General features: G+C 38.7%; 3 protein-coding genes across 4 annotated transcripts; 2 read left to right on the forward strand and 1 right to left on the reverse strand.

The window, feature by feature from the left end:
* Window positions 1-316: 316 nt before the first annotated feature.
* retreg3 (reticulophagy regulator family member 3) lies at window positions 317-11756 on the forward strand. Its single transcript, XM_084127915.1, has 9 exons — window positions 317-942; window positions 4872-4978; window positions 5453-5483; window positions 5588-5714; window positions 6586-6670; window positions 6779-6916; window positions 7848-7927; window positions 8093-8225; window positions 8686-11756. The coding sequence occupies exons 1-9, from the start codon at window positions 674-676 to the stop codon at window positions 9249-9251; spliced, it is 1536 nt and encodes a 511-aa protein (XP_083984041.1). The 5' UTR covers window positions 317-673; the 3' UTR covers window positions 9252-11756.
* A 1781-nt stretch (window positions 11757-13537) lies between these two features.
* On the forward strand, window positions 13538-18940 carry psmc3ip (PSMC3 interacting protein). Its single transcript, XM_084136006.1, has 8 exons — window positions 13538-13646; window positions 13808-13908; window positions 14097-14186; window positions 14293-14404; window positions 14501-14646; window positions 18149-18202; window positions 18515-18574; window positions 18714-18940. Exons 1-8 carry the CDS (start codon window positions 13625-13627, stop codon window positions 18768-18770), a joined length of 642 nt encoding a protein of 213 aa, XP_083992132.1. The 5' UTR covers window positions 13538-13624; the 3' UTR covers window positions 18771-18940.
* Window positions 18929-25708, reverse strand: mlx (MAX dimerization protein MLX). Of its 2 annotated transcripts, none has more exons than XM_084135984.1 (8): window positions 25595-25708; window positions 24748-24787; window positions 24535-24624; window positions 23925-24034; window positions 22872-22974; window positions 22671-22770; window positions 21186-21387; window positions 18929-20362 (listed from the first exon to the last, which is right to left on the reverse strand). In XM_084135984.1, the coding sequence occupies exons 1-8, from the start codon at window positions 25634-25636 to the stop codon at window positions 20306-20308; spliced, it is 744 nt and encodes a 247-aa protein (XP_083992110.1). In that variant the 5' UTR covers window positions 25637-25708; the 3' UTR covers window positions 18929-20305. The 2 variants fall into 2 exon arrangements, with proteins under 2 accessions (XP_083992110.1, XP_083992111.1); XM_084135985.1 differs by having other exon boundaries at window positions 24748-24784; window positions 25595-25684.
* Window positions 25709-25930: the final 222 nt, after the last annotated feature.

Here is a 25930-nt window from a genome sequence, read left to right on the forward strand (position 1 = left end):
ATATTGGGTTTTATTTTTTATTACTGTTTCATAATTTATACTGTCAAATCTTCCCCATTCTGAAAAACAAACTTTTGCCTATAAGCTATACACTATGAACAACTATTTGATTTATTCATAGAAATTGAGTCATCAAACTGCCCTTATGACACCCTTTTATAACATAATAAAAACAATGAGGGCTGGGACATTTGGGAAGTAACGTGTTAATTAATTATGAATGATATGTGAAGGCATTTGAAGTGAGATTTCGCTGATGCTAGGTGTTGTTTGTTATTCACCAGCTCTGACTGTAATAATCCTAATGCCATTGGCCAGATCAAGCCCGTCCTCCATAGCGCTCCCTCTCTCTGTTGCTCCCGCGACAAAAACAACGACTGGACATGACAGCTGCACGGTGACAGCATTAAAGAAGACCCGTGCTGACCCATACAAGTATTAATATAGCAAATTAGACCCAATAATGGGTTTTATTTCACGTTTGTTCCGTATGAACGGCGGCAGCCTCTTGAAAGCACGAGGTCTGCCTACACTTGCTCAGTCCTGAGCGGCGTCAGGCTAAGCTAGCTCGCGATCTCCAAATCATTGCTAAAGCTCGGGTTTTATTTCTTAGCGTTAACTTAAAGTAGATTTTGTTGGTGTTCTTGCCGTCACGTGTTTAAAACACGCGAGAATGGCTCATAGAGGTGGAGCAGCGGAAGACGCGGCTGAAGGCAGCGGCTGCTCGATGAAGCTGCGCTCCGCCAGCAGGAGCAGCGTCGGCGGCCTCGGGGGCGGCTCGTGCTCCGGCGAGAGGCTCGAGCAGCTCCGCGCGGTGAAATCAACGCTGCTTGAGCGGCTGGGACCGCACGAGCGCCTGCTCACCTATCTGCAGTCTGTATTGCTGTGGGAGAGACCCTTTCACAGCGTCCTATTGTACACGGCCGCCAACGCCATGTTCTGGTGAGTGGATGAGCTTTATCTCCATGGATTTATCTGTACTCGGGCTCTGTTTACAACCCGGTGCTTTCAGTTGAAACGTTTACATTATTCATGAACATTTTGAGGATCTTGTATAAGCCTTTCTTGTTTTTATCTGGATGCATACGTGTCTTGCTTGTTCCAGACGATTTCCCCTTTATTTAAGATAAGTAACAGATGGTCAGACTGGGTGTCATTCTCTCTCTGGATGCCTATATTTAGACAGTGGCTGTACTGGTGCTACTGTAAACACAATGCTGTGTGTGCAACACTTTGCACATTTGTGAATTACTGAGTTGTGATTCACAGAACCTTGTATTGGGTACCATTTTTGACTGCTTTTACTAATGCATGTTGAGCAGAGATATGTTTGCACTGTTTAAAAAATATATATATTAAAAAGTAGTACTGTGTGTCCTATAAATGTTACCTGTTGAATAGCTTGTGTTCCACCTCCCACTGTCAGTTATTATTGTAGATAGTAGATAACTACATAGCACCAGGACAGAGACAAAACACACACACACATATATATATATATATATATATATATATATATATATATATATATATATATATATATTAAAGCACTATGTTTGCAAACCGATTGGTTGGGCCTGGTCTTACAGTGGTGTGATCTTGTTGGTCACCGGGATTTTGCCAAGAAAGACGTTCCTGGATCAACATGTTTTGTTGATCCTGGAACAACATTCCTGTCCAAAAATTTGGTCTTAACACTACCCCTAAACTTAACTCTACCCTAAAATCAGAAGGAAATGATAAGTGAATAACTCTGATATAGAAGCATCTAACCCTGGTTGTAATCCTAAACTTATTATAAACTGTAAACTTGTCCATCAAATCTGATTGGTTGATTGTAATGTTGTTCCACCAGGATCAACAAAGATGTTGATCTAGGATCATGTTGTACTTTGTGAAATCACTGTTCATGCCCTAAGTCTTTTCATAGGCCAGCCTAACATAGGAAGCCATGTGCTGTGTGTACACACTATGCCATCTGCTTCTAAAATCAATAACAATTCAAAATGGACCCTATTTACTTTCTTAATACATATCCTGGTCTTATTATGAGTGATTCATCTGTGCATTTTATTACAGGGAAATGTTTGTCTTTGTACTGTAGTCTTTAATCAAAATGTAATAACATGCTTTTCCTCTTAAAGGGATACTTCACTGATTAGCATTAAGCTTTGTATCAGTAGAAACCCGGTAGTATTTTCGAATGACCGTGTTTCCCTTCCTTATGTCCCCCTGAGACGAGAGATTTCTGTATTGTGTGTCTGGAAAAAACGAACGATGACGCAAAAATCGTCATTTTGCGTCATCGGAGGCTTTTTTGTCCAGAGGCTAGAGACTACAGCCAGTAGTAGGAGCTGGAGGTCTTCACGGGTCCAAAAATTCGTGCCCGAACCCGAAAGAGACCCGTAATGTGCTACAACGAACCGACCCGGACCCGTCTATTATTTCAAAAGCTGGACCCGGACCCGTGCAGATCCGAGAAATGCCTAACCGGACCCAACCCGGACCCGTCTATTATTTCAAAGCTGGACCCGAAACCGCCGGGAAGAAACAAACCCGACTGGACCCGATTGTCACATATTCCACCTTAAACTGCTATTACAAGTCAATAAACCTGTTGCGAAAAATAAAACTTTTTGTCTTAATTTAAGGAGCCGTGGTAGCGTAGTCTCCCTTCCTTGTAACATTAGCTGCTACCTGACTGGCTGTGATCATGCATTACAATCCTCCGACAAGAAAGTTATTCATGTTATTCCTCTCGTTATTCCAAGTCCAAGCTTAATCCACTCATTATTTCAGCTTCAAAAGTCCACTTGATGTCACAGTGACGGATGACAAATGCAACTTTGCACATGTAACTTACATTCTGACTCGAGTTAACTCGCATAATAACTTTGACTGTTTGCTCTTTTGAACTGTAATAACGATTGCTCGTTCAGTGCCATGGCCGCTGACGTTATTTATTTGCTATCATCTCCGTGCTCTCTGCTCTGCATCGAGTCCTAATCTGACCACTAAAACTTTAAGATTAAACAAGACGGTTGTTAATTTATTTGGTAAAATCTAAAGCGCGGCTTGGCGGTCCCTCACTGAAGCTCTGGTAACTGGTTGCCATAGAAACATGACACGCGCTTGAGACTGCACATGCGCGCTAGCTGGATCAACCTAAAATATTCTTTTTAACGCAATTTATTTTGAGTGTCCTAATTTTACAAGTTGCAAGTTACAAAAAAACACAAGCAGTGTCTAATCACGACCGGGTTTTCTGCGAGTCTGATCTGATGACTCCGATCGCACGGGTATTACACACAATGTTAAACAGACCCGGGACCCGACCCAGACCCGGCTGATCATTTAAAATATAGACCCGAACCCGTACGGGTCCCGGGTCGATGGGTCTCGGGTTCACTGTGAAGACCTCTAGTAGGAGCTCGTTCCACATGTTTTCAACCCACCCACAGGGGGTGGGATCTCACGATAAAACACCGTCTTTTCAGTTTCGAGTCGACTAGTAGCCTAGTTGTATAATTTCTTCCGATACTGCCCTCTGTAACCGGTAGGCGTGGCTTGGGAGTGGCCTCGTAGGGCAGCGAAGCAAGTGCATTCTGGGAGTTGTTGTCTTTCATTCACATGAGCCAAAAATACATTTTCTGGCTTTTCTCAGTCTAGAAGGCACCAACTTCTAAAATAATTTCACATTTCTACTACATAAACGACCCAATTTAAATACACATTCATCTTTCCAGCACTACCCTTTCCAGCACTACCCTTTTCCGCTAATAATAATAATAATAATGTTAATCAATAGCCAAATAGCTATTTAAGCATTTGTTATGCAAACTTGCATTCAGTCTCCATTCTGATATTGAACTCCAGTTTTCACAGATCCAGATCAGTCTTTGATGGATAAAGTCCTGATTATATTTCCTTTTTTTGGAAATATGTGACAGTAAAGAAGTAAAATGGGCTGTGAACAAGATTTCGTGTTGACTAAATGCTATAAAGAACGCCCAATAAATCTGTGAGGAAAGGAAAAGGAAAGCTGTGCTGGGAAGACACAATTGTTATAGGTTGGATGTCCCTCTTTTTTTCTTCACTGTTCAGGCATGCAGTCTTCATTCACTTAGTGCAGTCACCCTCTCCATCAGAGAAATATTCCCCCTGATCTTATTATCTCCTTTTATTTGCCTCAGTGAGCAGCAGAGGAACGGTGCTTGTGGTATTTCTGTGCCTGTAGAGGCATTTATTTATCTTGGAGAATGGATACTGAATGCACTGACTGATTATTATCTGGGGATAAATGGTGTAGTCTATACTTTTTTTTTTTATGATGAAAGACATTAGTTTTTCTTTCATTCACTAAATGATACAATCTGCCTTATTTCTCTTTTAATATTAGGCCTTGGTTAGATCTTTATTCCACCCAGAATCCAGTTCATTCAGAAATAAAGTATCGCCACCATCTCAGAACATTGCATCCGCCCTTGGTTGTAATGCTTTTGACAGGTCATGTGGTTTTGTTGTTTGATGTAGTCATCAAACAGCATTAGCTGTCTTATTTCACACCGAGAGATCAGCCTGGTCTCAGCGCCGGCTCACCTTTTTGTCAAGTAATGTTGCACATACATAGCCGTAATTAGCCATGCTGCTGTGAAACTGTCAGAAATCACAACCGCTCATGCAGCACATGCAGTGAGATTTGCACAGGAAAGACACTGAGGCCGGAAACACCTGTGGAACAAAGGTTTCCTCATACATTCAGTATGATAAATGCATGACAGATGTCATCACAAGGTTTTGGTCAGAGAGTCCACAACAGAGGTAGTGTTTCAGAGTAAAGTGTACCTTTTTGTAATTGTTTTCTTTCTCAGGTTTTTTGCTCTGAGCTCTTTGAGGTCGCTCTTTCTGCTGGCATCAGGTCTGGCCCTGGTAGTTTGTGTCGACACATGGAGGAATAAGATCTGGCCTAAGATCAGAGGTAAAATTGACCTTCCTCTCTTGCTTGTGTACAACTATTACCCACGTATGTAAGACTTTGTAGTCTCATCTTAATATTAATACTGGCTGTAATTAAAACCTCTCTATTCCCTGTGCTGTGACCCACTCAAGTTTCATTTTCTCTCTTCCCATTTGCTCAGCTTCTAGAGAGTTATGAAACTTGTGACATTTCCTAGCACTGCATTTCCAGGAGGTGCACAGTATCGACCTGAATCAATATTTTGCATGCAGCCGAAGCCAGTGGCTTAGTAGCATTTGATCTACACTCTGGGACAACTTTAATAGAACTAAAAACAAATCCTAAATCGCAAGTCAGTGTTATTCTCTGAGAACTTGCTAATACACTCATCTTTTTAAAGGAAGTGAAAATGTAATTAAGCAAATGTTTAAAAACTAATAACTGAGTCTTCTAACACTCACAAATGTGTCTGAAATTGTTTTTGATCTCTTGCAGTTAAAAAACAAGATGAGAGTGAGAATGAAAGGTAATGTCTGGTGTATTTGTTTACTCTTTGAGGTTTTTCTGTGGTGTTTGATACAAAATTGTGTAATTGTTAATTCTCTTTGCTCTTTTCTGATTGGCTCACAGCTGGGGTCTGATGCAACCTGGGACTTTGAGTGTGCCTGAATTATGCCACCACCTGGCTGAGATTTGGGTTACAGGGTCTTCCTGTGCAACAGATATTGTGCAGTTCAAACGGCAAAATCCAGGGAAGGTGAGATTGCTCCCAAACTAGCAACACTGTTAAGTAGGGGTGTAACGTTACCCTAATGTCACGATTCGATACATATCACGATACTGAATTAACGATGCAATATTATTGTAATAATCCAAGACATATGGTAAAAGGTTAACAAAAAGTGTACTGTTGATTAAAATGCTAAATTTGGTATTGCATTGGGGGTGGAAATGAATGGGTTTGGACTTAGTGCAGGCAACCCAATGCACAGGACAACGGTGACACCAGATTTAAAATATTCAGGATTCTGAAGCTGAAAATACAGAATTATTTTAGACGAATGTGCTTGAACTCTGTCACTGGCTAGATATACGGTATTTAGAACAATGTAGGCCACTTTTTACTGGTAACATAAGACGTTTGGCATTATCAGGACCCATTGCATTATTATACATAATATTCAACATTATATATAGTAGTTTAATGTAGTACTGAAACTCTGTAAACTGAATTTTTTTCTCACACAGAAATTACAATATACTAACTATACACAATACAGATTGTCACTATCCACGATATATTGATGCATGTTATATTGTGACACAATAAATTGTTACACCCCTACTGTTAAGATCAACTGTTAATATTGTATAGTCGTATTATCAAGTCTATAGTCTTGTGTAGCCAGACATTGGACGTTTGGTCCAGTTCGCAGCTTACTCTGGACAAGAACTGCCCGCTTAGACAGGAAGAAACTTTCTGAGCATGTAAACATGTAAAGTGACCAACCACAATGTATTTTGTTTTTACATGCCATTTAAGGCCTATAATTATTATTATTGCTTTTATGACTTTTATTGTATTTATATACATGTTTATCAAATCCTAAAACTCCATTCTCTTGCAGTTTTGTATGCTGTTTTGTGGCCTGTTCACCTTAGTGGCCACAGTGGGGCGCTACATCCCTGGACTGGTGCTCTCATATGTGGCTTGTGAGTAGCAGAAATCCTTCAGGGCTTACTAATCTTCTCCAGTGCCTTAACAACTGCAAAATATTTACTTTAATATTTTCTCTCTCTCTATCTCTCTGTCTCTCTCAGTGCTGGGTGTGTTGGTGTGCCCACTGGCATTGTATTATCGGCTATGGCAGCGTGGATGTGTGAAGCTGGAGCCAGCCCTGCAGTGGCTGGACTTCAGCGCCAAAGGATACATGATGTTAAAGCCCATAGAAAACCCGTGTAAGTACATGGCAGATCTAACTAGGTGTGAACTGATGGTCATGCTGAGAACAGTTCCTGCCTTTTTAGAGTTGTATTTTATCCAGTTTACACCTGGTCACTTAATGCATTTTTACTGATCAGATAGCTATCGGTTTTGTTCAAGCTCTTCCATGGCCACATAATTGTGTCTCCGCAAAAAGGATCTAAATCCTATCTTCAATTCCCGTGCTATATGCAAATTCAAGTTCACGTCAACGAAAGTAACAGATGTGAGCTGCAATTTATTTGTCATCAGCTGATTTCAAGGACAAAGACTGCAACAGGAGACACACAACTAGATGTGTGTTGAGTTTCAGAATGCAATACCAAACTTCCCGTTTAATTGGCTGCAGTTTGCGCGTCGGCTTGCTGAAGACATCTGCGGCTGGCCATATCTGCAGTGATGCGTGTTGCAGTAGCGCTCTCATATCTGGCTACCGGGAGCTAGTAGCCTATATGCCCTCTCACACATTTAGTTTTTTAACATTTTGGGAGTAAAATTTACATGTGTGGCTTCAACAACCAGATGCATTTACACCTTAAAAAAAATAGAAAAATACGATCCGATAGATATCCGGTCAGAGAAAAAACACTTGAGTGACCAGGTGTAAACAAGCCCTTCCAAAAATGTTGGAATTTTGCCAAATTTGCATGAACATTTTTACAATCTAGGTAAATCTTCCAGATCGTGTGGATTCCTATTAAAATGACTGGATTTCGCCTGGGAAATGTCTTGCTGTAGGATGCAAGAGCAAATCGAAATGCTGTTTAGCTGATTTTCTACAAATCAATGCAAAAACGTTCCTTTTTTTAATGATATATTTTTTTGTTGACATGAAGAATTTGTGATCCGTCGTTAACAGCATATTACAGTTTTCAGAAGTTTTGATAAACCCTTCTGTGTTTGCAGTTCTTCGTAAGCCCATCAGGAGGGGGGCCTCAGATGATGCTAGTGACAGCGAAGAGGAACTGGCTGCGTTCTGCCCAACGGTGAGGCCAGATACAGGGGTTATTTATTACATCATAGGGATTTAAAGCAGCTGCATGGTCATGAGGTTAGAATATCTATAGAGGTTCATGATAGTAACAGCAAGTTGGAAGATCTCATTGTTTTTTTAATAAGCTCACATTTCTCTAAATATTCCGCACCTGTAGTTTGATGAAGCATTGGTTGCTAAGGAACTGGCACTGACTGACTCTGATCACTCGGATGCAGAGATGTCGTACATGGATAACGGCACCTTTAACCTCTCCAGGGGTCAAACGCCCCTCACAGAGGGCTCGGAGGGTAAGACACTTTGAGCTCTTCTACTCTTTAACACTCTCCTCATTCTCTCTATATGGGTCAATGACATGTAAGAGGTTTTGAAAAACCTTTTACCATTTTAAAGAAAGGTTTTAGTTAAATGATTCTTGTGGTGCAACCATCAAGTAAAAAGAACACGTGAGTTTACACATCTAATCATAATCATTATTTTTGAAGTGTAAATATATTTGTACGTTTAATCTTTCTAGATCTTTAATCTAATATTAAAGTTATTGTATAAATTCCATTTGTAATATAATACTGTTATATTCAGTATTAATAAAAAAAAAAAATCAGTTTTGCATCATGAATAAATTCCATTTTAAAATATATTCAAATAGAAAACAGTTATTTTGAATTGGTAAATGGATGGACTGCATTTATATAGACAAATTTGTGTCACGTCATTGACACGTGTATCCTCTTTATTTTCACGGAATAGATTTAGACAGGCACAGTGATCCAGAGGAATCATTTGCCTGTGGGCTTCCAGACTTTCCCTCCATCAACCCAGATGCCACCCTGATGGAGGACGATGATGACGCCAGCTTCGGATTGCCCAGTCTCAACTCAGCCGCGTTCTCCGGCCCTCGCGGCTCTACTACCTCCGCCCTGCTGGATCTGGACACCCAGATGGACTCTGATCAGGAAGACCTCGACCCCGAGATCTCCCTAGGCTCCCTAAATACTACCTCTGACCTCGCTAGTAACCTGGCAGGGGTCATCGCCAGCAACATGATCCAGGCAGCCATCGCAGGAGCCATGCAGCCCCGGCCACCGCAAGGTCCTCGGAGAGAGAGCGGCCCACGGCCAGGAGCAGCTCCGAGGGGATTCAGGAAGCAGTCGAGCTCGGAGCTGGACACAGACCTGGACTTTGATGGAGAGGACTTTGAGATGTTGGATCAGTCCGAGCTGAACCAGTTGGATCCTTTGGGAGGTGGGCAGGGAGGTCAGAACAGAAACCAGGGGTCGAGTTTCCTGTCCAACTTGCTGGGGAAGCCACAGTGAGCCCATCTAACAGATGCTACCTCCGTCTGTCTGCTCCTCATGTCCCTGCACCTTGATCCAAGTAGAAGTTGTTTGCAGTGTTGGTTTGAATGTCTACTGAGATGCTTTCAATTTATCCGAGCGAGTGAGACAGAGAGAGAGAGTGTGTGTTTGTTTTGCACTGTTAATGTAATATTAGATTCTCTTGCCAGGTTTCCTCCACTGGCTGCAGTTGATATCACTGTGAAGTAATCTAGTCTGAATCTTCTCCTTTTATGCTCCGTGAGCTTCCTTCCTTGTCCTCTCATTTATGTGAGTGTGTGTGAGACTTGTGTGTAAAAGACTCTGATTTACTTGGTAGGCTAAGCAATAGGACAACAATCAGAAACATTTAAAATGATCCGAAATTTCTTTAAGTTCTTATAAACCAGCAAACTGCAAGTCTTATAGATCTTTCACATGTTTCTTTTTCATACAGACTGTATTGTTGTTGTCTTCAATAATAACACATGGGACCAAATCAGACATTCCACCATCAATGCTGAGTCAAGACGATTAAAAATATTAAGTTGCCTGTAAGGAAGATTGTGAAATCTTGAGCAGAGGAGTCTAAAGTAGCAGTGACGTATGATCTCATGATGTTATTATAGGGGATAGTTCACCCAAAAATGAACTTTCATTTACTCATCCTCATGTTGTTCTAAACCTGTATGACTTGCTTTCTTTTATGAAACATAAAAGAAGATTTTTTTTTATTCACAGAAAAAAGTAAGTCATACAGGTTTGGAATGGCATGAGAAAAAGTAAATGATGACAATGTTCATTTTTGGGTGGACTATCCCTTTAAGACTCTGAGACATGAGTAATAAACAGCAGTCAGGTCGTCTCACTTTGCCATGTATTTGCTCCTGAGGTTTTTTTCCACCCTTCATTTAATTTTTTTTTTTACATACTAACTGCATATTCTTTTCATCAGGTCAGTCTAATGCCAATGAAAATGCATATTTCTTAAAGCAGGAATAGCATGAAAAAAAAAATGATATAGTCATTCATTGCCTGGTAATTTTAACCTTAACATGCTTTTAAAAATTGAGTAGTCAAGACATTTTTCTATGTCATTTGGCTCACCACAGTGACGTGTTCATGTGGGCTGGATTTTCTTTCAGCATTTCTTGAAAACCAAGGAATAGGGTTAATAAATGACAGTAACTCTTTCCTAATGAAGATCTTTGTTGTAAAATTATGGCAAATTTACAGTATATTGTCTTTCAAATTGCTGTTTTTCGTCAGTTCATCTGTCAAAAAAAAAAAAAGAAAAAAAAAAGAAGAAGAAAAAACAACAACTAACAGCCCAGCAATGCTGTCCATCTGGATAGTACGGCAGTACATTGATTTTGTTTGTAATGACTCTACCTCAAACAAGACACAGGGCTGTAACTGCCACCTGTTCGTACACAGCCTCCTCTCTTCAGAAACACCTTTAACCGTTCTGACTTTATACAGGAACTTTTCTACAGGTAGCAGCAGGAAAACGAGATCTCCTCTGCACCCTCTCATCTGGGCTGGTCTGAAATGAGATTTAACATTCAGTACATTACTGAAGCACTAAAGGATTTGAGAAACCACCTTTCTTACTTCCTTTCTTGTGTTATGATGGAGCTGGTGGAAATAAATGAGTTGAATTTGCTGTTTTGTTTAGTAGATGCTGACCCTTTTCCCAAGTTCAGTTATTGTTTTTAACCCAATCCTAATGAAGACTCGTCATTGCTGGCTTTGATCATTGCGTACACTGGAAAGTAGGAAACACACTGGGAAACTGCTGTACCAATAAAAAGGCATAAAGTTACCAGGGATCAGTGAAGTGTTTTCTATTTTCCAAGCGTACCATTTCTTTTTTCTTTTCTCATTTTAATTTAAAGTAGTGGAGCGTTGAAGAAATATAATGAATAAGCTTTTATCTTTCTCACGGTCTGTCACTTTCTGCTATTCCAGTTTGTTTATTACATTTCAAGTCTTAATCCAGCCAACTTGAGTTGCGTTAGAGTTAGTACTGTTTATTGGAATGTTTCATCTAATGCAACTGGTCTTTTTTCTGTCTTGTTTTTGCTTGGTTGTGAGCCCTAAGATTTTGAATTGCTGATATTTTTTTGATTGCTGTGTTAAAAAGGTTTGACTCTGAAAGGTTTGATTTCAACTTTTTTTTTTTTTTTTTTGAGGTAATTCATTTTGTGGGATACTTATTTTTGGAGAATGGTAACTTTTATGTTTATTTATCATTATAATTAATGATTTACTATTTATATGGACACACTTTTTTGTTGATGTTTTTTTTTTTTTTCTTATTGATTTGATAAATTCTCCATATTTCTCTTGAAAAAGCATCAAAATATAATTTTTTTAATTTTTTTGTAAGCGTGTCAGTCAGCATGACCACCATTTAGTGGGAAAAATCTGTTCACCTCTTTGCGGTCAATTTAAACAAACGTCACCAGCAATTCAAATGGGACAATGAAGTGGTGGTGTATACATATAAACAAAATTATGCCCAGTGTCATCTATTGATGTTGTATTGATGTTAGTGATTTAAAACATCAGTTAGCAGTCTGCCATGTTGAGGAAAATGTAAAATACAGAATCACTCATCTTTTCTTTCTTTGTGTGAGCGTTTTTACAGGAGTCTTTCTGTAGCTGGATTCTGCAATGTCAGTGACTTTTATTTCAGTAGTATTTCCCTCTTCCATTCTCTGTAATTGATTTTGATCACTTTTGATGTGCAAGACAATAAACGAATGAATATATTATAAGTAAAATGTGTTGTTATTGATGACTTTAACAGATATTTTGTGACCTACTGAGCTAATCAGTCTATAATTTGTCCTGGTATAATAATAAGGACTATTATTATAATAGAACACATTTTTTTTTGATAAAATATATATATATTTTTCATTATACAATATTACAGGATAATATACAACCAATCTGTAGTGAAAGGCAATACAATTCAAATATTTTTTTATTTATTAAAATAAAGGAGTGAATTATAAAGTAGTAAATTATTTTTTGTACAAATTATGATCAAATAACTTCTATTTGTTACAACTTTTTAATGTCATTCTGACCATATGTTTTGTTGTATTTCATTTCTAAATATAAACAGCAGACTTAATTTGAAAATTTTGCATTAATAGATGATATTGGTAAAACATATTGGTGATCCAATGTTTTACCAATATGGTAATATTATAAGCATTCTTATAGCCTGATTATTAAATATTTTTTCTTCTATCCAATTCTGTTGTCTAAAAATCAACTAACAAAAATTTAAGATATAGGCTATAGTTGCAGTGGCAAAGATCACTATTTTCAATAGTGATTTTATATGCACATTAGAGGGTTATATTTCATAGTAATGATGACAATAAGTTCTTAAGTGATTTCTTAGATAAGCTAAACTTTGATATATATTTTTTTATTTAAAACATATTTAAGCTCACAAATGCACCTATTACACATATTTATAGAAAGAAAATCCAACACGTTACATCATGTGGGCAAATTCCAAAAGGATTTTTGCGCCCTGGAAGGGCACTTGGGGAACAACTGGATCCCTTCACGAAGGGCCCTTCCACAAGGCCGTTGGCGATGGGTAGTGTACATGCGATGCTCACTCACTTCAAGGAAGTAATTCTATTATTTATGGTCATGTGACCCAGCTCGTGATTCATTTTTAAAGCCAGATGGCGGGAGAGTTCGAGTTAACTTACAAACCGAGCAAAAGTTGTTTTGTCACATTTTTGTCATGTTGTTTAAATAAGTTTAATAGGTAAGAAATGTATTAGGTTATGCAGGCAAGGGTCCAAAGATGAGACGGCAAGTTTTAAAGTTGAGAGCAGAGATCGCATATTAAAAAAAAAAAAAAAAAAAACTTTTTATATATAAAATGTATATTTATTTGCAACAGTTATGTTAACAGAAATAGTAACGCATTTCTGTCGTAAGAACAGCTGATGGACACCGACACCGACACCGTGCTGCGTTGTCATGGGAACATCCCCCTTTGCCAAGTGCGTTCCAAACATAGACTACACATTAGTCATCATATATAGAACATAGGTTCCAATCCAAACGGCTACATATATGGCACGCAACTGACGCAAGAGCCCCCCTACTCATTTTCAAAGTCCCCACTTCAAGGGCTCTGCCATCGAAGGGAGCAGGGCATAGGGATGTTCACTCCCACAATTTGTTTTACTGGACAAATGGCGTCTTCGAGATGACGTACGTGTCGTCATCATCGGTAGACCCACAATTCAACTCGGCGCGCGAAAGCTGACTGAAGTAAACAACATAAGAGTGCAGCAGATCGTCGACAGATCTAAACTGAATAAACAATGAGCAAAAAAGACAGTTCAGGTACGCGATGTTTCTTTAACTTACACGAGTGAACGTGTTATGTCTTTATTTGGTTGTCATTTTATTAATGATATGTTAGCACTAACGTTACGCATCTAGAAAATAATCATCTAACGTTATAATACATCCGATTTGCATCTTTCTCTCTCTGACACACACAGGTGTCGCACAGATCCTCGCTTACCTCAATGAGAAAAACAGACCCTATAGTGCTCAGGATGTTTTTACCAACCTACAGAAGCAGTGTGGTCTGGGTAAAACGGTAAAAAGCAACATTTCGGATTAAACTCTTTTGTTCTGATGACATCTGTCCAGCAGTTAAGAGTCTGTGATATCTCAAGAGCTCTTTGTGGTATTCACTGTATGCGTTAAATGTGGTCATTAGTGCAGTTGTTTGATTGAGTGTACTGTGTGATCACTATTGGTCACTATTGTTTTGCACTTACACAGGCTGTGGTCAAAGTGATGGATCAGCTTGCCCAGGAGGGAAAGATTAAAGAGAAAGTCTATGGAAAGCAGAAGATCTACTTTGCAGATCAGGTCGGTGTGATTCCGCATATAATATAAATGGATGGAGGTTTTACCGTGTTATAAAAGAACCAGTGTTTGTGAATCAGCCTGACAGATGTCCCTTCTGTCCCTTCAGTCTCAGTTTGCAGACGTGAGCGATGCTGAACTTAAGAAGATGGACAGCCGTGTTGCGGAGATCAGCACTGAAGTACAGACCATCTCACAGAGCTGCAGGCAGCTTGATACAGGTGTGCACTTAAATTGTGCTGTTGGGAAAGATGAATGGTTTGAACTTGTGCACAGACTGCCAGTGTTTGATAAAACGTTCATATTTTTGCCCACAGAGCTGAAGGAGTTGAACAGCTCATTAACCACAGCAGAGATGAAGGCACAGATCCAGGAGCTGCAGGCAGAGTGTTCTGGGTACAGAGAGAGGCTGGATAAAATCAAGTCAGCTACGAACCATGTGACCCCCGAGGAGAGGGCGAAGGTTCGAAATCACTGTGGTCTTCAATGTCTGCTGATCTTTTGGCCTTGGCTTGTCAAATGCAGGATGCAGGATCTAGTCTGGGATAGGGCTGCACGATTTATTATCGCAATTAACATGAAATCGCGCTCAAACCCATTTGGTTTATTGCGATTATTTGTTATGTGCAGCTTGTCAGTGACGGACAACTCTGTGATCAGTAGTAAATGCTGCTCCATCTGGAAGCACTGCGAGTTTGAGTCGCTTATAATATGAATTTGAAAAAGCAACAGGCGCCAAACATATTTCCAAACATGAGAAGCATTTATGAACCTTTTGTCCAACAAAAGACAACATTTAAAAAAGCAGCTACAGCAATAGTATGATGCCCATAGGGATTTCCTGGAATGAAGCGGCATATTTGGAGTTTCTGCGTGAGAGCGCCCTCTGGCGTTCAGATTAGAGCCCTGCATTTCAACCCGAGCCCGACGGGCCCCGACTTTTTTACGCCCCTAGGGCCGGGCTTCGGGCCAATTTTCAAGTCATAGTTCACATGCGGGCCGGGCCTCGGGCCTTTTTTGAGTTATCCTTCTTTTTATATTTTTAGACATTAATAAATAAAAAAAAATATGAGAAGTTGACGTCGACGATATAAAACAAACATAGAAAGACATTTAATAACCTCATAACTTTCATAATCTTATAATTACACTGACATATGATTGACATGACAGTCACACGCACGCGCACTCACAGGTGGTTTCCCGTCAGCGGAACCAACGATTCACCTCATGTGCAAATAATGGAGAATATTAAGAGAAAAATCGCGAGTGATAGAAGAGAGGACTGGGTTAAAATCTTCCACTGTGGATGCTATTCTTTTTCTCCACGATGCTCTGTAAGAGACTGTTCTAACTTTTCGTTTGATTGGACTTTATTTTCGTTTAACTGTTGGAAAGTACTGATGTTTTTCGTTTTTCGTTCGATTGGACTTTATTTTCGTTTAACTGTTGGAAACTACTGGAAAAAAGAATGGCCATGTTCTGTGGTGCATTTTTGAGGTAAGATAACCTGCAAGTTTGTTTTTGATTTATTTAATTTAATTTGTTTAGATTGACTATTGCTCATTTCGTTTGCGAGCGCTGTTGCGAGCAGCCTGAGCCTGCCTCAGTATTTAAAAAAAAAAAATAAATACTCACTGTGGTTTAATAAATAAACATTAAACTAACTGTCTGTGTGATATGCTTGAAGTGTTTTATATCTATGGATTTTATTGTAGCTAAGTAAAGTATTAGCGTTGATTTGAGAGGCTAAATTGATCAAACATGTTTTACTCGCTGTTGGCTCGGCTTGCTTGGCCGTCATTTTTATTTATTTTTTTAAATGCTCCAAACATTTGTCTAAATTAGCTTAATAAAGAAATGGAAAAAAAAGAAGCATAACTAACAAAACGGACATATTTTAATGGCAGTCTGCCGCTGTGAAAAAAAAAAAAAAAAAAAAAAAAAGGGCTCGGGTCGGACTCGGGCTGATAATTCTGATGATCTGTCGGACACGGGTCGGACTAGGGCTTGAGCGTCTCGGGCCAGGGCCGGGCTCGGGCCTAGATTTGAGGCCCGTGCAGGGCTCTAGTTCAGATGGAGCAGCATTTACTACTGATTACACCTTTGCCAAATCGTCTGCGGTTTCATTTCGATTAATCGTAACAGTAAGGATTTTGTCTGCTTGCCAAGTCAGACTAGTAGTTCATATTTTTACTTGCCCTGCCAGCATTTTTGCTCTTAGACCCACCAAAAATGGATACATTTTATTTTTAGCAACACCAACATGCTTTTTTTAAAGAAATAACTATCATTCAAGTTTGGGGTCAAGATATAATGTATTTTTTAAAATAAATTAAGTTTTTATTCAGCAAGGATTCAATAAATTGATCAAAAGTGACAGTAAAGACATTTTTAATGTGACAAAAGATTTATATTTCAAATAATCAAATAAAATCTTCTGAACTTCCTATTCATCAAACAATCTGAAAGAGTTGGAGTTGATCAGTTTATGTATGTGTACTGTAGATAAATATACAAATGTTTTTAACCTTGATAATAAATGTTTCTTTAGCTTTGCCATTACATTAATAAATTGCATTTTAAAATACATTAAAATAGTCATTTTAAATTGTAATATTTTACAATATTACTGTTTTGCTGCATTATTGATCAAATAAATGCAGCCTTGTTAAGCATAAGATAATTCTTTCAAAAACATAAATCATGCAATCCCCAAACTTTTGAATGGTAGTGTATATATTTTAACCTTAACTTTGCTTTACAATAAAAATCCCTAACGTTTCTGTAATAGTGTAACTCCATGACGGCTACAAATTCTTACATGCACTTTTGCAGAAAAACTGTGGCATGTGGTGGAAATGCCTGTGGCATGTGGTAGCATTCTCAAATGCTACGTTCACACATGCGTCTGTCCAAATCTGATTATTTGTGTATCTGATTGGAATCTGATCTAAATTATTGACTGTCCACATTTTGTATCGCAACCGATTTGTTTGTCCCATGCCACTCTTTCGGTTCCCGGAATATCTGCATTGGTTTCTATGACAATAGCGTTGGTACTGTAGCTATACGGCAAAAAAAAAAAAAAAAGTAATACAGATGCTGTCTTATTTACAACATGACAACGTGTAGCCGCTGCGCTGGACAACTGCATCTTATGAGGCAGCGACAGAAATGTAGGACGCTGGTATGCGTGACTTTATTATGTGCTGTCGTCTCTGCCGGTTTCAAAACATGTCTCCGTTATTTTGTCATTTTCTGCTCGTCCGGCACTTTGCAACAACATAGCTTTGTTTCAGCGGCTTTCAGCATGTTTCTTAAAACAACATTTTACATGGTGTGAGAAATTAACATAAAGCATGAGAAATCCGATCAGAGCAATCAGACTGAAACGGATTTCCATAAATGCTATCTAAATTGGATTTCAAACCACATGTGAATGTAACTCGAAACGGATTTGTGAAAATCGCATTTCATGTCTTTTTTTTTTTTTTTGCTAAATCTGATCGGATTTCAATTGGATAAGCACAAAAATCAGATTTGGACTGACAGTCTGACCGTAGCCAAAGTCTCAGTTTCGACATCTTTAAGCAGTTACATGTCATTACCTTCTACCATTTTACAACAATATTCAATGCATGACAGAAAACCAAGTGTTAACATTTGGCAGCCTTATACATGATTAATGAACTCAAAATGTAGTGCCCAATCAGTGCAAATGACTGTTCCATCCACCGACCTGAATCTCTCCCACACTGGCCCCAAGCCAACCTTATTATTTGAGGATTGCCCATTAAATAGTTTTTTAATGGGTAATTCAAAAGACCAAACTAGAGCCTTCTAGCATCTCTGGAATATGTTTGATTCATTAGTTGAAGTTTATGAAGATAATGTTGCTGTCTTGAGGCAGTCAACAATATATTATGCTCATGTTGCTGACAAATGTATTTCTTGGCCCCCAGGTTTCCAAGGAGAGAGAGATTTATGTGAAAGAGTGGAGGAAGAGAAAGAGAATGGTAATGATCCATAAAAACATCTTTTTACAACTTCAAATTCTGCCCAGGAGGCAGAATGCCTGCAAATTTTTAATGATACTACTGTAAGGCATGCCTTAATGAAAGTGCAATAACTTCCATCTTATTTTAATCAACACCATAGTTCATTAATGTACAAATGGAAACTGCACACTGGTCTCAACTGAACTTTTCCTAGCAAACAATACCTGATACTATAGTGCTATATAACCTCCTACACTAAACAGCCATTTAGCTTGAAAGGCTCTTGTACCCTGAAAAGAAAAGTAATTTTTTTGTCTCTTCACCTACCAGGTTTCTGATATGGTTGGAGCTATTTTGGAGGGGTATCCAAAAAGCAAGAAACAGTTTCTGGTGAGTCATTCCCTTTGAGTATTGTTTTACTGGCAAATGAAAAACATTGGACCTCACTCAGCATGTTATTTTTTTATTTATTATTAATGTTGCCTATCTGAGTCTTCCCTTTTCATCTTGTGTATGTGTTTGAAATCAGGAGGAGGCTGGGATTGAAACAGATGAGGACCATAAAGTGACAATGCCCAACATCTGATGGAGGCCTCGCTGTTAAAATTCAGATGCCGTTGCTGGGACGCCAGACTTTTGGAAAGGTTGGAAAGTAATGCAGAGAATTCTGTGACACCAAGATAACTTTTGTTAAAAACCAATTCTATTTATTAAAGTTATGTTGAAAAAGAAAGAACAAAAGCGTTATGTAAGTTTGAATATTGTTTATTTTTCAATTAAAAGTATACTGATACAAAAATATTTCAACCAGATTTTCAGAAATGCAGAAGCACTGAGTCTAGTTTAGCATGACCTAGCCTCATTTCTGTGAGCTAGCATTTCGCTTCACTGTATGGCTTAACTTGTAAAGATGTCCCTTATTCCAGCATAGGTCACAACAGTTGATTTGTACAATCGTCTGTTATTTAAAAAAAGATCTCGATACATAAAAATAATCTGTGTCCTGAGTAGACTTCGATTCAAATTTTTACCATGCCTAAATTAACATTCATTAAAACACAAATAGAATTGGGCGGTCACACCATGTGAAGTTGCTACCACGCACGGAAGCGACTGTGTCTTCAATGATAGCTTATGCAGCACAAAACACACTGATCACAAGAGCTCAAACCATTAACATAAATGTAGAATAAAACACTGGACATTATTGCGCTACACACAGCTGAATAGAAATTTACATAAAATGATAATAAGAGGTTTATCTTCCATTATTTGTGCTTCGACACTGCAATCTTTGGTCACAGCATCCCTAAGGACAGTGGCTTAAAAGATGAACAAAGACGGCTCAGCCTTGCCTAACTTTAAATACATTAAAGCATGCGGGACAGCTGTTTTTGATGTAAAAACCAACTGACAGTGATGCATCACAATGTCACTAGACCTCTCAGCTCCCATTTCCAGCACTAAGCTATTCGCAATTGTTAAAATGTAGTTGTACTTTGGAAAACGACTTGACATGAGGTAAAGATGATAACTGAATGCAACACGCCGACCATAATCATTCAAAGACAGCTGTATGGTTTACAATGCAGCAAACTGAGACATATCTCACACCTCGGTACTTGGGGTGTGGTGATGTCGGGCAGCTGGGTGTTCCTCATATTTGTGGTTGTTAAAATGCTAGTTTATCTCAGCATCACACCTGCAGACTTGTGAAAATATGAATACTGATGAAACTTTAGATTAAACAAATACATATGATTAAACTTTAGGACTGAGGTGTGTTTGTCAACAACTAAACAGAACTTGCATGGTAGGGTGAATGAGGAAACAGAACATGCAATATGCAATAACAAACATGTTTTTCCCTCTTATTAGAGGAAAACCTTTTACTCCTCTTATTAAATTATTGCATTTCCACACTTATTGATTGGAATCATTGCTATAAACACTTCACAAAATCAGCCAATACTTGAGCAAGCGCTACTTCATCTCTTCAGAGTTCTTGAACGCACCCCAGTCCAGTAGTGTGTGTGTGTGTGTGTGTGTGTGTGTGTGTGTGAAAGAGAGACCGTGTTCTTGAGTGAGAGGTTAGCCTGAGGGACAGACGAATTGCCAACTTCAGTACAGCTGACTATTCACCTGCTGCAGCACAGTCACCACATACTCTCTCAGCGTCTGTCAACGATACAGAAAAACATGGTCAGTAGTCAGGGAGTTTTCGATGTTTATCTAAGCCTGTGCCGGTGAATGACAGAAAAACCAAAGCTATCTGATCATAAAAATAGACAGTGATCAAAGACAGTGAAGACAGTGGTTCTTCAATTAGGGGGCCTCAGCAAATCTCTATGGGAACCTCTAGATGACTGATTTAAAATGAGACCGAACAAGACTTAAAACGGGCTGAAACACCCAAACATGATATTTCTTATTTAATTTAGCCCATCAACAACTTTTTTTTTCTTCATCAAGGTTCCCAATGTCTAGAAAAACCTGGACATATGAGGAGGCCTAATTTTAAAAGTGTGATTTCAAGACCTGGAAAAGTCATGTAATATAATAAAATGATATATCATTATATATTAATAAAATGATATAATATGTAATAACACTCATACCATGGACAATTGCCATCATTGACAACATAAATCTGTTATTGATGTTTGCAGCGCAATATTGCGTTGACAAATTTCTGTGTGTGCACAGCCAATCAGAATCGAGTATTCAAACAGATCATGGTATAAATTATATTTTATGAATATACTTTTTTCTAGTTATACCAAGCTAGTAGAAATTGTAAAAACTTTTTTTTTTTTAATTCTTAATCCTTATCAGTAAATCAAATCACTGGAAAAGTCATGGGGCCTTTGAATATTGTTGTGGACAACGGCGGGCCTTGGATCCAAAAATGTCGAGAGCCCCTGCTCTAAGACACATTCAAGACAAAATGGTGTTGTGCATGTCATAATTCAGCTGTGAACAGGCCTTAAATGTGTGCTACCTGTGGCTTGCAGTGTTCCTCGATCCAGCTGAAGACGCAGGCAGAGAGATCCTGAAAGTTGCTGACTGACACTGCAGCATTGAAGGACTGGAATAGAGAGTCCATGATGCTCTGAAACACGCTGAACTTCACCTGATCTGAAACCTGCTCGCTGCCCTGCTGAGGGTTATTCTGATGGGCCTTCACAATGTGCTCATAGTTCCTGAAACAAACACCACAGAGCGTCAATTAGGCCACATTTTACATGGTTCAAGTGACCCAATTCTGATTTTTTTTCCCCCTAGCATGTGGCACAGATCGGATATGATGAACGTGTAAGCAGGAAAAAAGCACATGGGATTCTGATATTCTCAGATCGATTTCAGGCCTCATTCATATGTGGAAATGCATCTGATCAGATATTCCCGTCAATGCGGGTTATACGTCATTGAAAAAGCGTTGGTGGCGAATGACGTCAACTCTGGTGGACACCAAGGTTATTTTCGTAAACGAAAACTGAAACTAAGACTAAAACTATTGGTCAAAAAACATTTACGTAAACTGCAATAAAAAAGAAATTTCAACAAATGAAAAACTAAAACTAAACGAAACTAACAACAGTTACTGAAAAACTAACTGGAACAAAATAATAATTAGCAAAAATAAATAATTGTTTTCGTAATTAATAAGCTCTCATCCTGTAGCCTACCGGAAAATAACTTTTTTCCATTCCACTGCGCTACTTTATTTCTCAATGTATGACCGTTGCGCTTGAGTCTCGCGTCTTCTGCAGCATCATGTGCATGACACGACGCTCTAAAAACGCGGCACTCGAGTTAAAATAAGTTCAACTTTTAAAAGACGCGTATCGAGACCTTGCGCTTTTTCCCCGTTCCACTGTGCCCGTGTCATTTTTCCTAAGCTTTTCTGGGCCAAGTGTGTAGTGTAAATGCAAATATCGGAAATTAATCACTTTTAAAAGATTTAAGCTGGTCGTTTTTTGTCAACAAATTGGAATTGGCCATCAAGACCTGCAATATAATTGCGGCCTTAATGGTCACATTAGTTTGTTTGGTGGTTTATTAAGTTTTTAATGCCATGTGATCATCAGGGCTGTTTGCATGGCAACCACAAGGTCAATATCACAATCCATAAAATTTGTATTATATAAAACATTTCAACTTGACAAGTTAGAAATTCTAAAATACATTCGGGTGATACATTCTGAAATAATCCGTAGCAGTTTCATAAAAATTACAATCCAACAGAATATGTTTAACAGTCAACACGAGAGACAAAGGAGGAACTTCAACATTAGTATGTGAAGACTTCTCCCTCTCTCAAAGGTCTTAAAGGGTGTTATCTTTCTTGGCAGAAGAGTGACAGTGTCAGTTAAAGCCCTATGTCACCCAAAAACAGCCCTGCAGGAGAATAAGTGGAACTATATTTGTCAACTTAAGCAGCTAAATATGTTTCCGGCCCCCCTCTGAATAACCAACCACTCACGTTTTCATAATTTTCAGCGCCATCACCTCCTTCCTAAGTGTGGAAACATCCTCTTCCTGCTTCTTCTTTTCTTTGTGGAGAAACTGAATGTAGTCAATTGCTGTAAAGACACACACACACACAGAGTTGCTGAGCTTTTCCATTCCGGACTAAAAGACATGTTACAAGGAAATATTAATAGGCAACACTGAAGGTCCTCACTCTTCTGCAGAACTGTAGCTTTGCTGATCTTCTGTGTGGCCATGGAGAAGTCAGACTGCTGCTGGCACGTAGGCACAATAGACTGCAGGTCATCATAGCCTTTCTGTGGGATAGAGATCCATACAGACACTTTGGAGTGATGAGCTACACGTGTGAAGCACGGCGCTGAGTACTTTTACACACGGGGAGCTCATGATACACTGTACACTCGGTTCACAGTATCTCTGCATCTGCTCTGAGTTTGGGTCGCTTATAACGGCATTTGGGAAAACAACATGTGCCTACCAAGAAGCGCTTATGAACTGGCTGTTGAAAACAAAATAGAAGGGCTCCCTGTGGTTTTCCGTCAATATATATTATCTTGGCGATCTAATGTTAGAAAATGAAAACCATAAAAATGAGTATTGTAATTTTACAATATTTCTTAAATAAAAATTTTCACATTGAAATATTACAAAAGTAATATTTCTTATTTTGTTTAATTTTGTATTGTTATTATTAATAATAATAATAAACAAAGCCCACAAATACCATTTGCATTCACAATTTTCATCAGAAATGTTGCGATTCGATATTTTCCCCACAGAGCTGAGAATAAATTAATTATTTAGTCAATGCAAAGACAGATCTTGTGCCATGTTTTGAAACATGTCAAGTTAAACATACCGTAATTCAACTTTTACAAACGCATCTCAAGGCACTGTTCCTTTTCATTGCATCAGGCTCGCTCTTTCTCCCATTATTTAAACATAACGTGTCCCATGTTTGCCCTCTCTGAACAGATTTATGAGCACCGCTGCTGCCCTGAACTGAGAGTCACCGTGTACAGCTGCTGTCAGACAAGCAAATCAAAACAAGACCACCATCGCAATATTAAAAATGAAATGTTTTGAAGTTATTGTGCTTTTATGGCTGATCATTGCCATCACTTCCAAGTACTTGGGTTCCCGTGGCGTCCGTAATATGAAATCAGAAAAGATTGTGCTTATGTCGGCCGCTATCTTCCATGTCTTGTCTGTTAGCCTGAAAACAATCTGCTCTTCCCAGTCTTACCTTGATGGCATCCCTGCGTTTCTGCTCTGCCTGTGTGTGTGCCTGTCTCCTCCGGTCTTTATACGACTCCTTATAGGGCGTCTCATGTCTGTTGTCACTGTCTTCATCATCTAAACCAAAGGGAAGAACAACCATCTGTTACCAACCAGTGGTCATGATTTATTGTCTGTCTTTAAAGTATCAACACATCTTTCTTTTTTTTTCGTATTATGACGTACATCCAAGTGTAACAGATTATCGAAAAAAGAAAAAATATAGGACGGAGACTTGGCTGATTGGATTTTGAGGTGTCGGCGTTGAATTCAAAAACGGAGGCAAACAAATGCTTAAATGATTAGAGAAGTCCCGCATATGTCAGAGAGGAGATACAGTTACAACATTTATTAAAAATTACAAGGTCAAAAACAAGAAGAATGAAATGTATAGATGAATCGTTCACAATAACGATTGACATGCATTTAGAAAATAGATGAATTTCGATTTCTTGTCAACTGTAACAGTGGAAAACCATCCAGAAAAGGGGAGCAATTTTAGAGCAAATGTTATTTATCAACGCAAAAAAATATGGCCATGTTTGACATTAGATGATTGAGATTTGTAGTATCATCACCTGTGTTTGGTACTGAAGAGGCACTTGTGGATCCAATGCTGTTGGCTCTTGACACCAAACTTCCTTTGCAAGCATTTTCGGCAAAGAAACCTTAAAGATATGGAAATTTAAATATGTGTACATATATAACCTAGTGTTATAACCTGAAGTCTAACCTTCATCTTGAAAAACACAATGTAGTCTGTAACTGTGTAACGTTAGTTGAGTACTCACTGTGATCGAAGCCGTTGTCGCTGAAGGTGCCATCTGTCTGCTGAGACATGGTGACAGAAAGTCAAACAGAAGAACAGTCAAAACCAGCCAGACTAAACATTCAGAGACCAGCCAACTAATGATCACATATGCAAACTGAGTCTGAGCTGTCCTGCCTTGCCTTTTACTAGGACACCTCTAACTCCCCACTGTGAGGTGTCCCAAATAAACCCCTTTGAAAGGTAATATTTAATCTCTCTCCAAACTCTCTGATTGAGCAATCATTGTCATATTGTCAAGCTGTCATTACAGCTTGTGGAAAAGAGGACATATTTTATTCGTTGCTTATGAATATGCGGCAGGAACTCAAGAGAATAAATATAGTGAGGAACAAAAGAGAACTGAATCGAACCGTGTCCCTCTGGAGAGTCGATTCGGTCGTTCGATGCCCCAAAATGATCTGTCTAGTGTATGCGTTTTGAAACAGTCAGAATAACAGACAATGTATCCAATAAGCAAGTTAGCTTAGCGGATTCAACTCTTAAACATCTGTTACACAGCTTCCACTCGATTATTTAAAACATAAATGTATAATTTAAACACATAAACGTTTTTTGGCCGCGTTTCTGCAGTGATTTGTTGTCTAAATCACCGCTAAATATACTACATTTAAAGACCACGGACATGTGGGAAGCTGTAATTCTTCTTTTGACTTGCTGAACTTTAAGGCTAGCAAGCTGAGCTAGAAAGTGAAACCAACCGTCGCAGACCTACACAGATGAACAGGAACACACGTTACGAAGTCGATTTTGAAGAAAACGACTGTTTAAAATCAACAGACGGTCTTTATCTGAATAGTTTTTCTTACTTTTAGCCAGGGATCCTCCGGCGACGCGCTGTTTTCCGTCATTTTGGAATAAACAATGACGGGATATTACGAACCGAACTGTGCCCCCTAGTGGCCATTACCTGATCCTCAGTCAAGACTCATCCTTCACTCTGTCCATCTCTCTTTAAACCCACTTTTCCTTGGGACTTTTGATAAACTTGATAAGTTAATTGTTACTTCAACGAAAATGATTATTAATTCATCTATTCGTTCATTTATTTTTTATATATCGTATTGTCTATGTAGCTATTGCCCATAACTTAGCCTACATTGATCCATCTCCTAAACGAGTAAAGATGTACACAAGGTATGTGT

This window comes from Abramis brama, assembly GCF_963993115.1.
Source record: "Abramis brama genome assembly, chromosome: 1".
Taxonomy (NCBI): domain Eukaryota; kingdom Metazoa; phylum Chordata; class Actinopteri; order Cypriniformes; family Leuciscidae; genus Abramis; species Abramis brama.

Excerpts from the sequence above, each read along its gene's own strand:
- retreg3 (XM_084127915.1), top strand. The coding sequence starts at position 674 with ATGGCTCATAGAGGTGGAGCAGCGGAAGACGCGGCTGAAGGCAGCGGC. Across the intron at positions 7,928-8,092 it reads TGGCTGCGTTCTGCCCAACG|TTTGATGAAGCATTGGTTGC; the intron begins GTGAGGCCAGAT and ends CCGCACCTGTAG. Across the intron at positions 8,226-8,685 it reads CCTCACAGAGGGCTCGGAGG|ATTTAGACAGGCACAGTGAT; the intron begins GTAAGACACTTT and ends TTCACGGAATAG.
- psmc3ip (XM_084136006.1), top strand. The coding sequence starts at position 13,625 with ATGAGCAAAAAAGACAGTTCAG. Across the intron at positions 14,405-14,500 it reads CTGCAGGCAGCTTGATACAG|AGCTGAAGGAGTTGAACAGC; the intron begins GTGTGCACTTAA and ends TTTTGCCCACAG. Across the intron at positions 18,575-18,713 it reads AAAGCAAGAAACAGTTTCTG|GAGGAGGCTGGGATTGAAAC; the intron begins GTGAGTCATTCC and ends GTTTGAAATCAG.
- mlx (XM_084135984.1), bottom strand. The coding sequence starts at position 25,636 with ATGACGGAAAACAGCGCGTCGCCGGAGGATCCCTGGCTAAAA. Across the intron at positions 24,625-24,747 it reads CGACAACGGCTTCGATCACA|GTTTCTTTGCCGAAAATGCT; the intron begins GTGAGTACTCAA and ends CATATCTTTAAG. Across the intron at positions 22,975-23,924 it reads AACGCAGGGATGCCATCAAG|AAAGGCTATGATGACCTGCA; the intron begins GTAAGACTGGGA and ends TCTATCCCACAG.